This window comes from Loxodonta africana, chromosome 23, assembly GCF_030014295.1.
Source record: "Loxodonta africana isolate mLoxAfr1 chromosome 23, mLoxAfr1.hap2, whole genome shotgun sequence".
Taxonomy (NCBI): domain Eukaryota; kingdom Metazoa; phylum Chordata; class Mammalia; order Proboscidea; family Elephantidae; genus Loxodonta; species Loxodonta africana.
Window position 1 is genome coordinate 19,488,881 of NC_087364.1, and position 16,236 is coordinate 19,505,116.

Consider the following 16,236-nt stretch of genomic DNA (forward strand, 5'->3'; position numbering starts at 1 on the left):
TATATTATTTGGAACCAAAGTTGTTGTTGTGTGCCATTCAGTCAATTCTGAGTCATAGTGACCCGAGGTGACAGAGTAGAACTGCCCCATAGGGTTTTCTAGGCTGTCATCTTTATGGGAGCAGATCGCCAGGTCTTTGTCCCGAGGAATCGCTGAGTGGGTTCAAACTGCTGACCTTTCAGTTAGCAGCCAAGCGCTTAACCATTGTAACACCAGGGCTCCTGGAACCAAAATAAGATGGTTGTACTGTCCGGCAATCCCCTTAATTGCTGTTTAAAATCTGAATATTTCCATTATTTGTAATTGCTCTTGAGGATGATACTTCTGACCACCACCTTTTTTTTTTTTTAATTAACTTTTATTAAGCTTCAAGTGAACGTTTACAAATCCAATCAGTCTGTCACATATAAGTTTACATACATCTTACTCCCTACTTCCACTTGCTCTCCCCCTATTGAGTCAGCCCTTTCAGTCTCTCCTTTCGTGACAATTTTGCCAGCTTGCCTCTCTCTCTATCCTCCCATCCCCCCTCCAGACAAGAGTTGCCAACACACTCTCAAGTGTCCACCTGATATAATTAGCTCAGTCTTCATCAGCATCTCTCTCCCCCCCCGCTGACCAGTCCCTTTCATGTCTGATGAGTTGTCTTCGGGGATGGTTCCTGTCCTGTGCCAACAGAAGGTCTGGGGAGCATGGCCGCCGGGATTCCTCTAGTCTCAGTCAGACCATTAAATATGGTCTTTTTATGAGAATTTGGGGTCTGCATCCCACTGATCTGCTCCCTCAGGGGTTCTCTGTTGTGCTCCCTGTCAGGGCTGACCACCACCTTTTTATGACTGCCGCCCGTTAAATATTCTTCCCATTTGCTTTGAAGTAATGACTTTACTAGAGGCAACAGGTCTGCACAGCAGCCAGGTAAGATGTGTTGTTTTCCTGTAAACCATTAGTGAGCATAGGAGGACAATCCACCACAACTCCACGGTCTTCCATTGTCACGGAACACGCTGCAGGTGCACTGACACTGTCCTTCTTCCAGAAAGTTCTGCAGCGTTTAATCTCAGATTCCCGCTGAACAGAATTTATGCCATTGTTTCATGGTCTGGAGAAACCGCAAAAAAAATGAACCCACACACATATATATATATATATATACATATATATATGTATATATATATATTTCAGTTTTATTGTGGTAAAATATATATAGCAAGAAGTTTGTCATTTTGATATGTACAATTCAGTGACACTAATTACATTCACCATGTTGTGGCACCATCACCACTATCTGTTTCCAAGTTTTTCATCACCCCAAATACTCAGCCCTTTAATCAAAGACACTCGATTTCCCTTCCTCCAACCCCTGGTAATCACCAATAATTTTGGCCTCTATGCATTTGCCTGTTCTAGATATTTCGTATAGATTGGATAATACAATATTAATCCTTTTGTGTCTGGCTTATTGATCTCACTGTTTTGTTTTAATTTTTTATTGTGGTGAAAATATACACAATAAAACATTCAGCAATTAAACAATTTCTCCGCATATAATGCAGAATGGGAATTCCAGAACACTTAATTGTGCTCATGAGGAACCTTTACATAGATCAGGAGGCAGTTGTTCAGACAGAACAAGGGGATACTGATTGGTTTAAAGTCAGGAAAGGTGTGCATCGGGGTTGTATTCTTTCACCATACCTATTCAATCTGTATGCTGAGCAAATAATACGAGAAGCTGGACTATATGAAGAACGGGGCATCAGGATTGGAGGAAGACTCATTAACAACCTGCGTTATGCGGATGACACAACCTTGCTTGCTGAAAGTGAAGAGGACTTGAAGCACTTACTGATGAAGATCAAAGACCACAGCCTTCAGTATGGATTGTACCTCAACATAAAGAAAACAAAAATCCTCACAACTGGACCAATGAGCTACATCTTGATAAATGGAGAAAAGATTGAAGTTGTCAAGGATTTCATTTTACTCAGATCCACAATCAACAGCCGTGGAAGCAGTAATCAAGAAATCAAAAGACTCATTGCATTGGGTAAATCTGCTGCAAAGGACCTCTTCAAAGTGTTGAAGAGCAAAGATGTCACCTTGAAGACTAAGGTATGCCTGACCCAAGCCATGGTATTTTCAATCGCATCATATGCATGTTAAAGCCGGAAAATGAATAAGAAGACCGAAGAAGAATTGACGCCTTTGAATTGTGGTCTTGGCGAAGAATATTAAATACACCATGGACTGCCAAAAGAACGAACAAATCTAAGAAGAAGTACAACCAGAATGCTCCTTAGAGGCAAGGATGGCGAGACTGCGTCTTACATACTTTGGACATGTTGTCAGGAGGGATCAATCCCTAGAGAAGGACATCATGCTTGGCAGAGTACAGGGTCAGCGGAAAAGAGGAAGACCCTCAACGAGGTGGATTGACACAGTGACTGCAACAATGAGCTCAAGCATAACAACGATTATAAGGATGGTTCAGGAGTGGGCAGTGCTTCATTCTTTTGTGCATAGGGTCACTATGAGCTGGAACCGACTCGACGGCACCTAACAACGACAACATAATTCAGTGACACTGATTACGTTCTTCATGTTGTACAGCCGTTATCACTATTCTTTTCTGAGTTATTCCACCGCCATTACCATAAACTCAATGCCCCCTAAGCAAAAATTCCCCTCTCCCACCACCCCCCAGCCACTGATAATCTTTGGTTTCTACATATTTGCTAATTTTGTGTGAGATCATACAATATTTGTCATTTTGTGATTCACTCAGCATGAGGTTTTCAAGGTTCCTCCTGTGGAAGCATGCAACAAGACTTCATTTCCCTTTATGGTTGAGCAGTATTCCATTGTATGTATGCACCGCGTTTTGTTCACCCATTCGTCAGTTGATGGACATTTCAATTGTTTCTACCTTTTGACTATTGTGCATAGTGCTGCAGTGAACGTTGGCATACAGATTTCTGTTTTCATTTGAACTTACTATGTTTTAATGGTGGGCTTTCTGTCCGTGAAGAACCAGAATCACTGGAGTTACCCAAATGTGTTTGACTATCGGGGCGAGCCAGTTCATTTTCTTTATTTGCCATGTCACAGCCCCTGCTTCTTTCTGGGAAACTGTTTTTTTTCTGTAATAAAGATTTGGAGAAAACCAAACCAAACCAAACCAAATCTTTATTACAGAAAAAAAACAGTTTCCCACTGCCGTTGAATTGATTCCGGCTCATAGTGACCCTATAGGACAGAGTAGAACTGCCCTGTAGAGTTTCCAAGGAGCGCCTGGAGGATTCAAACTGCCGAACTTTTGGTTAGCAGCCGTAGCACTTAACCACTACACCACCAGCGTTTCCAAGATTTGGAGAAGGATGATAAATTTTCTCTTTGTGATAGGTCACCCTACATAGCTTGTCTGGGCTTTCCACAGCCTTTCAAACGGTTCTACAGTGAAACCTGTGAGAGCCGGCACTCTGACAGGACTACTTTGTTTTTCTGGGTGTCAAAAGTTTTCTGCTTTTGACAGCGTGCAGTCTTACCACTTTTCTTTCACTCGTTTTATCGGAAAATATTTGCCTTCTCTGTCAGGTTTCCACCTTATACAGCTTCTGGCTTTTGAAGGTTTTACTGTGTTTATGTAAGTCACCAACTGTTTAGAGATTTCTGAAGCACCTTCCTGTCCTTGTTAGTGAAATCAGAGATTCTTTTTCTAGGAAGATCATATTTTGGAAGTTTTCAGCCATTATTTCTTCAATAATTCTTTCTCAGTGATCCTCATTATTATCATAAAAGTTCCATTTTTTAACATTGTTGTGTTTTCAATGACATAATCTCTTAAATATAGGTTCTTCATGGTACCATGGGCCTCCGCCCAGTCCCACGCTGATGAACTGCACCTGGAAGTCCAGAACCTTCCTCCCTCCCAGCCCACCCCACTGAGGACCATTCAACACAGCTGCGCCAGGGCTCCACTCCCTTTGTACTTTGGTCATGCAATTTCTCTTCTCTGCTCTCTGTCTTCTCTGATGCCCTAGTATTTATCTATCAAAATTGTATCCACCTTTAAACTTTTTAAAAACTTTATTTTGAAATAATTTGAGATTTACAGAAAAGTTGCAAAAATAATACATGGAGTTCCTGTGTACCCTTCATCCAGCTTCCCCTATTGTTAGCATTTTACATAACCACAGTACAATGATCAAAACCAGGAAATTAACACTGGCGCAATACTATGGACTAAACTGCATGCCTAATTAGGATTTCATCAGTTTTTCCTTTATTGTCCTGTTTCTGTTCCAGGATTCAGCAAAACATTGCATTTAGTTGTCATGTATCCTTAGTCTTCTATGTGTGATGGTTCCTCACTCTTGTCTTTATGATCTTGACAGTACTGAACAGTTATTTTATAGACTCTTGTCTCAGTTTAGGAGCCCTGGTGGTACAGTGGTTAAAAGCTCAGCTGCTGACCAAAAGGTCAGCGGTTTGAGTCCCCCCAGTCGCCCCTTGGAAACCTTATGGGGCAGTTCTACTCCATCCTATAGAGTTGCAACGAGTCAGAATCAACTCAATGGCAATGGGTTTGTTTTTTGGTTTTCTCTCAATTTGGGTTTGTCTGATATTTTCTTATAATGAGATTGAGACTATACATTTTTGGCAAGAATATCGCAGAACAGATGCTGTGTGCTTCTCAGTACATCGTATTAGGAGTTACAGGGTGTCATTGTGTTTTATTACTGGTAAAGATAGTGGCTGCCAGGTTTCTTCACTGTAAAGTTACTATTTTTTTCCTTCGTAATCAATAACCATTTTGGGAAAGTCGCAAATATCCTGTTTCTCCTCAAATTTTTACCTACTGGTTTTAGCATCCATTGGTGGATCTTCTATTTCCCTGATTCCTTTTATATTTATTAATTAAAATTCTTTTGTATGGAGGAGCTGTCCCTTCTGCCCCTTTTATTTATCTATTCAATTATTTATTTAGATCAGTACAGACTCATGAGTATTTGTTCTATGGGTTATAATCCAATACTATCATTATTTATTTGTTGTTCAAATGTTGGCCATTGGGAGCTCCTTCAGGTTGGCTCCTGTGTCTTTTTTTTTTTTTTTTTCTGGATTAAAAAAAAAAATTATTTTTGTTGTTGAGAATATACACAGCAAAAACACCAGTTTAGTTTCTACGTGTACAATTCTGTAACATTGGTTACATTCTTCCAGGTGTGCAACCATTCTCACCCTCTTTTTCTGAGTTGTTCCTCCTTCATTAACACAAACTGACTGCCCCCTAAGGTTTCTACCTAACCTTTCGAGTTGCTGTTGCCAATTTGATCCCATATAGATAGATCTTAAAAGAGCATAATGCTCAAGGCAGACACTCTTTACTGGTTAAGCTAAACTATTTGGTTTAAAGAAGATTTCAGGGGATATTTTTGGTTTAAGGTTTAAGGATTATCTCAGGGCAGTAGTTTCAGGGGCTCCTGTCTCCTTTTGACATGTCCCTATCCTTTTTTCAAGGACTGCCTTACTTTCTGGCACTACAAGATATTTCAGGCTCACTTTGTATTTTTCCTCTGGAAAAAAAGTGGAATTAACCACTTCTCCAAGGATGGATGGTTTCTTGGAGGATGGTATTTAGAAACAAAGATCTAAGCACCAGGTGTGTTCATTCCTACGGGGTGGTCATTTCTTCTTGGCTTTTTCAGTGGACTGAGCTAGGAAATATATGTATGCATCCTAACTGCCTCGTCTATATTTATTTATCCCTATATACCCGTATCCACATCTATACCTATACTTATAAAAAAAAACACAGTTGCTGTGGAGCCAAATCCCACTCATGACAACCCCATGTGTGTTAGAGTAGAACTGTGCTCCATAAGGTTTCCAATGGCTTTTTCAGGAGTGGATCACCGGGCTTCTCTTCTAAGGCACCTCTGAGTGGACTCAAACCTCCAACCTTTTGATTAGCAGCTGAGTGCATTAACGGTTTGTGCCACCCAGGAACTCCATCCCTATCCCTGTACCTGTGCCTGTTCCTACACTTATACATCTCTTTCTCTCTAACAATGAGTTTATACTGATGACTCTGATTTCAGTACAGCACCACAGGGTTCATCCTAGTTTCCCCATTCCTCATTGGTACTTCCTTCTCTGATGTTAAGAAACCTGGCTCTCACTATCTAGAATTTACTTACTTATTTATCCAATTCTGATGTACATACAAACTAGCTTCAGGATTGCGAGCCCATACCCCAGTAAGAAACAGATTTTCTAACTAGAGTGCAGTATTTGTGTAAAGTTCTTTTTGTTCTTAGCCTTACAGTATCCAAAGCACTGTATTCCAAAGTCACTGAAGTTAGTTCTTCCCTATCCTGCCTCCTTCACTATGGCTATGATATTTATTTGTAATACAACTAAGTTTAAAAAAAAAAAAAAAAAGTTTACTGGATTGGTATTTCATTTTTGCTTCCCTTCAAATCCTGGTTTGTTTTAATTATTTTATTTTTTTTGAAGATGGGAAACATTTGTATGATTCTAAAAGTCAAAGCTATATAAAAAGGTACACTCAGAGAATTACCACTCCCTTAAAAAAAAAAAAAACTTTTTTTTTCTCATTCTTACTACCAAGTTTCCACCCCCTTCTTGCCTATTTCCTGTAGTTACCCAATCCCTTTCAATTTTGGTTTATTATTCCTGTGTTTCTTTTGCCCAGTGGGCAGATATATGTGTGTTTTCTTATATCCCCTTATTTTTTTTACGAAAGGTAGCATACTTGAAGGGAGATGCTGCTTTGCATATTTAGCTTCTCTCACTTAACACTATACCCAGGAAATCACTCTAAATCAGTTCATAGAGGCCATCCTCATTCTTTTTTATAGCTGCATAGTACTCCATTGTGTGGATATACCATAGTTTATTCAGCCACTTATGTACAGGCACTTAGGTTGTTTCCAATATTTTGCAATTACAAATATTGATGCAATTAATCATTGGAGGTAAATTCCTAGGAGTGGGATTGCTGGCTCAAAAGGTAAATGCATGTGGAATTTTATTAGGTGTTGCCAAATTTCCCTCCAGAAGGGCTGTTCCAGGTTGTATTTCCCCCAGCAATGTCTGAGAGTTGCCAAATTTCCCTCCAGAAGGGCTCTTCCAGGTTGTGATTCTCCCAGCAATGTCTGAGAGTAGCTGTTTGCCTGCCAACAAAATGTATCATCATACTTTTTAACTTTTCTCAGTCTGATAGATGAGAAGTGGTATCTTGGCATAGTCTCAGTTTACAGTTCTCTAATTATGAGTGAGTTTGAACATTTTCTCCTATGTTTGAGGGCCATTATATATATGTGTGTGTGTGTGTGTGTGTATGTATTTTTTCTCTTTTGTAAATTGTCTATTCATTTCTTTTCCCCATTTTTCTACTAGGTTTTTGGTCTTCTGTCTTTAGTTTTTAAGAATTCGTTACATATTAGGAGTATTAGTCCTTCATGTGTGGTGTTTGTTGAGAATATTTTCTCCTAGATTGTCAGGAGTCTTTGGACTTTGTTTAGTGCCATCTTTTAAGATCCAGCTCAACAGCAATGAAGTATCTGCAGTGTCCCAGCTGGGAGTCTCCTCCCCCTCTTCTGAAGTCCCTGAGCACTTAATTTTTACCTTTTAAAACAGTTGGTGTCTTTTTCTGGACACTTCGTATTTCACCTTGTGTTTTAGTTATTTCATCCTAACAGGTTGCCCTTGAGTTGACCCAGGCTCATGGCAACCCCATATGTGTCAGAGTAGAGCTGTGCTCCACAGGGTTTTCAATGGTGGATTTTTTGGAAGTAGGTCACCAGGAAGAGTCCGTAGGTGGCGAAAAATGTTAAACTCTTGACTATTAGCTGAAAGCTTGGTGATTTGAACCCACCTAAAGGCATCTTTTAAGACAGTCCTGGTGATCTGCTTCTGAAAAGGCCACAGCCTTGAAAACCCTCTGGAACAGCTCTACGCTGCACACGTGGGGTCACCATGAGTCAGAATCGACTTGATGTCAGCCAACAACAACAACAGATCGTTAGGCCTTTCTTCTGAGGCATCTCTGGGTGGACTTGAGCCTCCAACCTTTTGATTAGCAGCTGAGCGTGTTGATCATTTTTACCAGGAAGGGACTCCCTATTTCTTCCTACTAGACTCAAAACTCTTTAAGGACAAGGTCAGTGTCTTTTTTTTCTAGTCCTGCAGTACCCAGCGGTTGGTCTCGCACTTATCAGATATTTAAAAGGAGCCCTGGTGGTTAAGTGTGTGTGGCTGCTATCTAAAAGGTTGCTGGTTTGAACCTAACAGCTCTTCCATGGGAGAAAGATGTGGCAGTCTGTTCCCATGATGATTACAGCCTAGGAAACCCTATGGGGCAGTTACAGGATCACTGTGAGTGGGAATTGACTCAACAGCAACGGGTTTGGTTTATTATGAATCTTAACAATTATTGTGTGTGAAACATTTTAGAAATGTGGCCTAAAGTTATTATGTTTTCTTTAGAGAAAATAAATAATTAATATGATTTTCAGTCAGTGATGTGTCCTCAAGGAGTCACAACATGCTTGGGTGTCATGTGCATTATGACAAAATACATGTATTTGATAATGGTTCCAGCTAAAAAGAGGATGCATTAAACATGCACTTAGTTGACGTTCTCTGCACTGTAGGTGTCGAGATCAGCAGAAGACCTTGGGTGCTCGCCGAGGCCCGAGAGCACAGAGCTCATCTATGAAGCAGACAAGGTAGAAGTTGATGTCTCTGCGTCCATTACCCTGCAGGTGATGGTCAGTGTCCCCGGGAACATTTCTTGTCTCTGGATCTTTAAACACAGTTTCCTGAGCTGCCAGCCAAACTTTGATTTACAGAACAGGTAAGAACAGGGGATGTACAACTACAAGGATTTTGGGAGAAATATTTTCTTGCCATATTATGGCATTGGTGGGTGAGTGGTAGCTTTCCCACCTCCTGTGCGGGAGACCTGGGTTCCATTCCCGGCCAATGTACCTCAGGTGGGGCCACCACCCACCTGTCAGCGGAAGCTTGTGTGTTGCTGTGATGCTGAACAGATTCCAGTGGAGCTTCCAGACTAAAATGGACTGGGAAGAAAGGCCTGGTGATCTGCTTCCAAAAATCAGCCGTGAAAACCCTATGGATTACAAACAGTCTGGTCTACAGCCCATCATGGGGATGGTATAGGATCGGTTAGCATTTTGTTTCATTGTTCATAGGATCACCATGAGTAGGGGGCTACCTGGACAGCAGCCGGCAACAGCAAAACTATTGCTGAAAATCATGGTTCATTTGGAATTTCTTTTCAGGTGGCCGTCCACGTCCATTGTCACTCTTACCTCAAATCGCGTAATGAACTAAAAACACAGTTAGGGCCTAAGAAAGCAGTGTCTGGAAAAACGGGAAACCCAAAGTAGTAAAAAGAACATTTGGGATTTTTAAAGTGTCTTTTTTAATTGGATGTCATACTAAAGATAAAAATGTTAGAAAGTCCACCTCAATCTAGTTAAAGTAGTAAGAAGTTTTTTTTTTTTTTCTGGGAAACAGCTTAGAGAAAGGACATTCGGTTTTAGCTCTTTGTTTCACGACATGATGGATGGAATTGCAAGGACATGTGATATTGATAAAATATTTCAGTAAGAAACTGACCTGTGAGGATCATTGGTCTCATGGTGGAGAAAAACACCTTAGCCAACGTTTGTGTGTCAGGTCATGTCATGTCAAAGCCTAAGTCTGTGCTTACTGCTGCCCCTGTTGTCCCTGTCCTCTGCTGAGACCAGGTAGGTAGGTATGGAAGGCGAGGTGCCCAGGCCATTCAAATCCCCGTATGATGATTCCAAAGCTGCCTTTCTTTCTTATTTTTGGAGATTTCTCGTGCCCCACCCCAGGAGAGAAGGACTTGTCTTTTCCAGAACAATGCAGTAAATGGCACCCAAATGACTTACGTGGGGTGACACGCCCCTTGACTGAAGTATTGTATTGGGGAACTTGTCTATGACTGAAGCGTGCAGCTTTGTATTTGTTTCTTTAAAGCCAAGCAGATTCTTAGCTAATTTTCAGGACAGTGACTATAATTTTGAAATGCCATTCTAAATCTTGGAACACATTTTCCTTTCCTCTTTTGAGACCGTATTACTCACTTCCGTTTTTCAGTTACTTTTATCTTGGGGCTAAACCAAATCAATCTACTATGAAGACACTTGGCTTAAAGAAGTGTCTGGTAAGCTTATTAAAATTTTATGCCACAACAGTTTGCACTGGATTGAGACCAAAGCAAAATAGAAAAGTAGGTTTCTTTTCACTCCAAGAGAGGCTGCCTTTGTGGCTCTAAAGCAGGCAGCCCCGTTCGTAGCCAAAGTTGCAGTTCTCATGTGAGTTAGTTAACTTAGTACCAAAACATTTTTAGCTACTTTTTTTTTTAAATAATTAATTTTGTTGTTGAAAATATACAGAGCGGAACGTACACCAATGCAACATTTTCTTGCCATAAAACGTGGTTCGTGTAGAAGTTCTACGTGTACGATTCAGTGACATTGATCACATTCTTCAAGTCGTGGGACCATTCTCATCCTTCTTTTCCGAATTGTTCCTCCCACATTAACAGAAGTTTACTGCCCTCTGAGCTTCCTGACTAATCTTTCTGCTGTGGTCAATTTGATCCCGAGTCCTAGTCTGAATCAACTGGACGGCAGTGGACCTGGTTTTTGTTAAGATAGTTCTTTAAAAGAGCATAATGCTCAAGGCAGACATTCTTTAGTAACTAAGCGAGTATTGTTTGATTTAAGGAAGACTTCGGGGGATATTTTTGGTTGAGGTTTAAAGATCATCTCAGGGCAATAGTTGGGGGGTGGGGAGGTTTCATCTGGTCACCATGGCTCCAGCAAGCCTGTTAGCTACTTCTTTCACAGTAGAGAATCACAGAAATTTATATCTGGACTCAGACTCACTTGTAGCCCGACAGACTGAACACCTAAGCCTTGGTAACTGTCTTGTAATCTTGCATGATATACACAAAATTCACAAATAATACTAGGAGAGAGAATGGTTCCGTCCAAGTGCATCACCAAAATATCTGCAGGCATAAATCAAACGTACCCCACCCCCCGCTAACGTAACGTCTGAGTGAACCCAAGCACCAGTAACAACCAAACCCATTGCCATCCAGTCGATTCCGACGCATGGCGACCCTGTGTGTGCAGAGTAGAACTGCTCCACAGGGTTTTCTTGGCTGTAATCTTTATGCCTTTCTTTTGCAGCACCGCTGGGTGGGTTCGAACCGCCAACCTTTGGGTTAGTGTTGTTGTTATTGTTGTCAGGTGCCATGGAGTCAATTTTGACTCCCAGCGACCCTATATAGACAGAGTAGAACTGCCCTATATAGGGTTTCCTAGGCTGTCATCTTTATGAGAGCAGATTGCCGGTCTATCTCCTGTGGAGCTGCTGGGTGGGTTCGAACTTCAGACCTTTCAGTCAGCAGCCAAGCACTTTAACCATTAGAGCGCAAACTGTCTGTGTCACCCAGGGACCTCTGCAAGCATCTGTACTGTGCTGCTTGGTCGTCGGACGCAGTGCTTCTCAAATTTTAATGTGCATTTTGATTGCTTGGGGATCTTGTTAAAATGCAGATTCTGACTCAAGAGGACTGAGTGGGACCTGAGAACCTGCATCTTTATCGCCACCCAGGTGATGCTAATTCTGTTGGAGAAGGACCACACTTTCAGTAGTAAAGGTGTGAAAGTCAGAAAAGTTAAATCCAAAATTACTCAATATACCACTAGAGAATATTTTAAGCTTTAACGAGAGATTGGGTATCTCCAGATACACATCAAAGTTGTTTCTGTAAAGACACTGCCCGAAGCCAAATTTCTTCACCAATTATCTGAAAAATTGAAAATATGAACACTGAGACATCTTTCTCCTTACATTTATGGGCTGGGTCAGTGATAATTATTACTTCACAGGAAAATGCCTTGTGTCAGATTTTGCTGGAATTCTTTCCCTTAAAGAGAGCGTACACACAGAATATTCTCTATAGTGAGTTGTGATCTTAGTGTATCTCACTTTTACAGCAATCTGGTTCTGCACTTGGGGCACTGCGGCTGGGGACAGGGTGACTGGGCAAATATGATTGCGGGGGGTACTTTATTGTGGAAGGGAATGGTAAGCCCCTGTCAAGAGGAGCTCATCCCTGGGGCTGTACATTCTCAGATGGGAGTTTTCCCTCCAGGGAGATGGGGAACGTTAGGTGAGAGCGCTGGAAGGGAGCGCTCCTTTGCTCAAGGCAGAGACTGGCTAGAAGCCAAAGGTCAAACCCACAATGCTAAGGCTGAGTGTTGAGCCTTGTAGGCAAAGCTGCGTGCTCCACAGGGCAGCCCTGGGCGCACAGAGACTGAGCGCGGGGGCCGCGGAGCCAGCCTTCTGACTCAGTGCGAAATTCTATGTTTCTAGTTCCACAAATATTCCAAAATGACAAGTTCTCTTTCCTGTTTTGCAGAGGAGTTGTTTCCATGGTCATTTTGAAAATGACAGAAACCGAGGCTGGAGAATACCTGCTTTTTATTCAGAGTGAAGCGAGCAATTACACAATATTGTTTACAGTGAGCATAAGAAGTAAGTTCAGCTTGCTGCTAGGTTTTCACTATATTCCAAGGACGGGGTTAGGAGCCGTTGGTTTTCGCCCGCTGCTCTAGACACAATGTGTGGGCTTCCCTCAGTACCACATGTGGTTGAATCGATTGCTCTCACTCTGACCATCTTTATAGCCTGTTGAGAAACTCTGATGTGGCCCATGGACAATCAGGGTGCGAGTGCTGTTAAGGGCTAGAGACATCCTCTATTCAGGCCCCTCATGTTTTCATTGACCGATGGCTGCCAGGGAGGAAGCAGAAAATATTTTGGACTTAAAGTCAGAAGACCTGGGTTCTAATTATTTTTCTTAAATGATATATTATTGTGTTTTTGGTGAAAGTTTACCCAGTAAATTGGGCTCCCATTTGACAATTTCTCCACGAATCATTCAGTGACATTAGTTACATTTTTCACAATGTGCCAACATTTTCTTTAATTGTGTTCTGGTTGTTCGGTTTCCAGTACTCTAGTTTCCCTGCCCCCTTATTTTCTTATCTTTGCTTTAGGGTAATTGTTGACATTTTGGTCTCATGTAGATGGTTATTTTAATGGAGCGCCATGCCCACGGGTAATGTCCTTTATTTTGTATGCCAATCTGTTATTTTGCTAAAAGGTGACCTCAGGGGATAGTTTCAGTTTAAGATTTAAAGAGCATCTCAGGGCGATAGTCTCAGGGAGTCCCCTAGTCTCAACTAGTCCTGTAAGTCTGAACTTTTTAAGAATTTGAGTTCTGTTCCATGTTTTTCTCCCATTCTATCAGAGTTCATCTGTCGTGGCCCTGATCAGAATGGTTGGTAGTAGAAGACAGGCACCGTCTATTTCTTCTGGTCCCAGGGCAGATGGGACTGTGACTTGTGTAGGCTGTTAGCTCTGTAGACTAGTTTCTTTTCTGAGGCTTTGTTTCCTGGGTTCTAATTCTTGATCTGATACTGGCACCTTTGGCAGATCACTTAATCTCTCTTAGCCTCAATTTCCTTATCTATAAAATGGGACTAAAAATACATGTTTTGTGGGATTCTAAGGTCTCAGTGCTGTCCAATAAAACTTTCTGAAATATCGGTGGAATCCAGACTTTCCAGAGCCACTGAGGCTGGATGAACCCCCAAAACTATTGCCCTGAAATAGTCTTTAAACTTTAAACCTTAAATCAAAACTATCCGCTGAAGCCTTCTTTGAACCAAAATATAGCTTATCCTAATTAGTAAAGTACGTTTGCTTTGAGCATTGTGCTCTTTTAAAGAATTATCTATGTGAGATCAAATTGACAACAGCAACTCGAAAGGTTAGATGAGAAACTTAGGGAACAGTGAGTTTAAGATACTGGTGGTGGAATAATGTGCAAAAGGATGGCAAGAACGGTAGCACATCTTCAAGAATATAACCCACGTCACTGAATTGTACATGTAGAAGTTGTTGAAATGGTGTATCTTTGGTTGCGTATACTTTCATCCAAAAATAAATAAAAACCCTATGAGGCAGGAATTATGTTCATTGTATAGATAAGGAAATAAACTTCAGATGGAACCCCCCTACAAAAAAAAAACCTTTCTGAGATGATAAAACTGTCTATGTCTGTGTTGTCTGATGTAGTAGCCACTAAGCCACATGCAAGCAGCTCTAGTGGTGCAGTGGTTAAGCACTTGACTGCTAACTGAAAGGTCAGTGGTACGAACCCACCAGCCACTGTGTGGGAGAAAGCTGTGGCAGACTGGTTCTGTAAAGATTACAGCTTTGAAACCCTCTGGGGCAGTTGTGCTCTGTCACGTGGGGGTCGCTATGAGTTGGAATTGGCGCCACAGCAACGGGTAATGGGTAGGCCACATGCAGCTACTGCACATTTGAAATGTGGCTAGTATGACTGAGAAACCAAATTTAAAATTTTATTTCTTTTTAATTATTTAAAACTTAAATGTAAGTAACCACACGTAGCTAGTGGGTACTGTATTGGATAGCGCAGGTCTATAAGAATGCCAGATCACTGTGGAAACCATACGGAACAATCCAAATGTTCTTACCAAGGGAAGCAGCTGTGCAGCGGGCAGAATTACCAGGTGTGTGCACCAGGTGTATGTGTTTTCTGGCTCCAAACCCACGTGGTCCCAGCTGTGCCCAGGCCTAGCGTTTGCACAGACTTCGTAGTACTGCTAAACATCCTGCTTTACCTTAAGTGACTCAACAAATATCAGAAGTGGATGGATACATTTAGGTCCTTGTGCATCTTAGAGCCACAGGTGTGCTCCAAAAAGTCTGGGTTTATGCAATTTTAAATTAGGCTTCCTGGCTACACACTAGTGAGTACAATTTGCCAGATGCCCCTCCTCCTTATCAGTGACACAAAGCTGGGCTGTAGTGTGTGTACATCCAGCCTACAGAGGGGCCCTCTTCCTGTGGGGTCCCTGAGTGGTGCAAACAGTTAACAAGCTCGGCTGCTAAGGAAAAGGCTGGACCTAGAGGTGCTTTGGAAGAAAGTCCTGGTGATCTCCTTCTGAAAAATCAGCTACTGGAAACCCTGTGGAGCACACTTCCACTCTGACATACGCGGGGTCTCCATGAGTCGCAGGAACTGGTTACTTGCCTCTCCTGTATCATCTCGGAGCTTGACAACAGTCCGGCATTTACAGAGGCGAGGAAGTAGATCCTCTGAAAGGTGTGGTCATTTGCACAGCGTGGAGGAGATTTAAACCCAGATCTACACTTTCTGCACCACACTGCACTGGCTCTTGAAAGAAAACAAGTGGTCTTGCAGTCCGATCTAGCAATAGAAGAAAATGCAAGTGGCCAGTGGGATTCCCAGAAGTGTCATCTTACTGGGTTTGGGAGGGGGTGTTAGGTTCTGCAGTTGCCCAGTATGACAAAAATCAGGCAAAGTCACAACTAGTCAAACTTAGTTCTGAAAAGCCCTCAGTTACTCCGAAATTGATAGGACCATAGCCCTATAAGCTCAAAATCCAAGAATTATCCATTGTTGTTCTTTGAGTTTGACCTTGTTCTCCATTCCCACCCACCCTCTGGCTCCCACCTCTGTGGGACAGTACATATGTGCTCAGGTTGGAAAGGATAAAGATCTCCTTCTCTCTCTCTCTCTCTCGGTCTCTCTTTCTCTCTCTCACACACATTCTCTCACTTTGGCCATGTGTTTATATTTTAATTTTTATAACGTAAGTGAGCATCTGATGTGTCTCTATTCTAATATATTTAGTGTGTCCTCCTTCCATTTAAGATTTACATATCAAAGTACAACAGTAATCACTCAAGTAAACTCTAACAAATTTGTAGCATTTTGCTGGGTGGTGAGGTTCAAAAAATCAGATGCAGGAGATTTGGGCACAGTCGATGTGAAAAAGGATAAAGGGTTTAGTGAACCACAAGTTCAGTATTTCACCAACAGTATGTTTTATGACATGCTTCCTAAAAGAGTAAAGTTTAGCCTTGTATGAATGTGTAATGCATAGAAAACCTGTTGCTATTGAGTTGGCTCTGACTCAGAGCGCCCCTAGAGGACTGAAGAGAGCTACCCCATAGGGTTTCCAAGGCCGCAATCTTTTTGTTTAATTGTGCGTTGGGTGAAAGCTTACAGACCAAATT

At 41.7% G+C, this 16,236-nt stretch overlaps 1 protein-coding gene across 10 annotated transcripts in view; it reads left to right on the forward strand.

The window, feature by feature from the left end:
- Positions 1–16,236, forward strand: part of FLT3 (fms related receptor tyrosine kinase 3) — a 123,245-nt gene that overhangs the window by 27,642 nt on the left and 79,367 nt on the right. For 7 of the 10 annotated variants that reach the window (XM_064275309.1, XM_064275306.1, XM_064275308.1 and 4 more), the window contains exons 3-4: positions 8,682–8,884; positions 12,518–12,633. The exons of 1 other annotated variant lie outside the window; for it this stretch is intronic. In XM_064275309.1, the coding sequence (XP_064131379.1) occupies positions 8,682–8,884; positions 12,518–12,633 (319 nt within the window). Of the gene's footprint in view, positions 1–8,681; positions 8,885–8,940; positions 11,753–12,517; positions 12,634–16,236 lie in introns of those variants that run through there. 2 more of the 10 variants (XM_064275310.1, XM_064275311.1) reach the window with 2 other exon arrangements.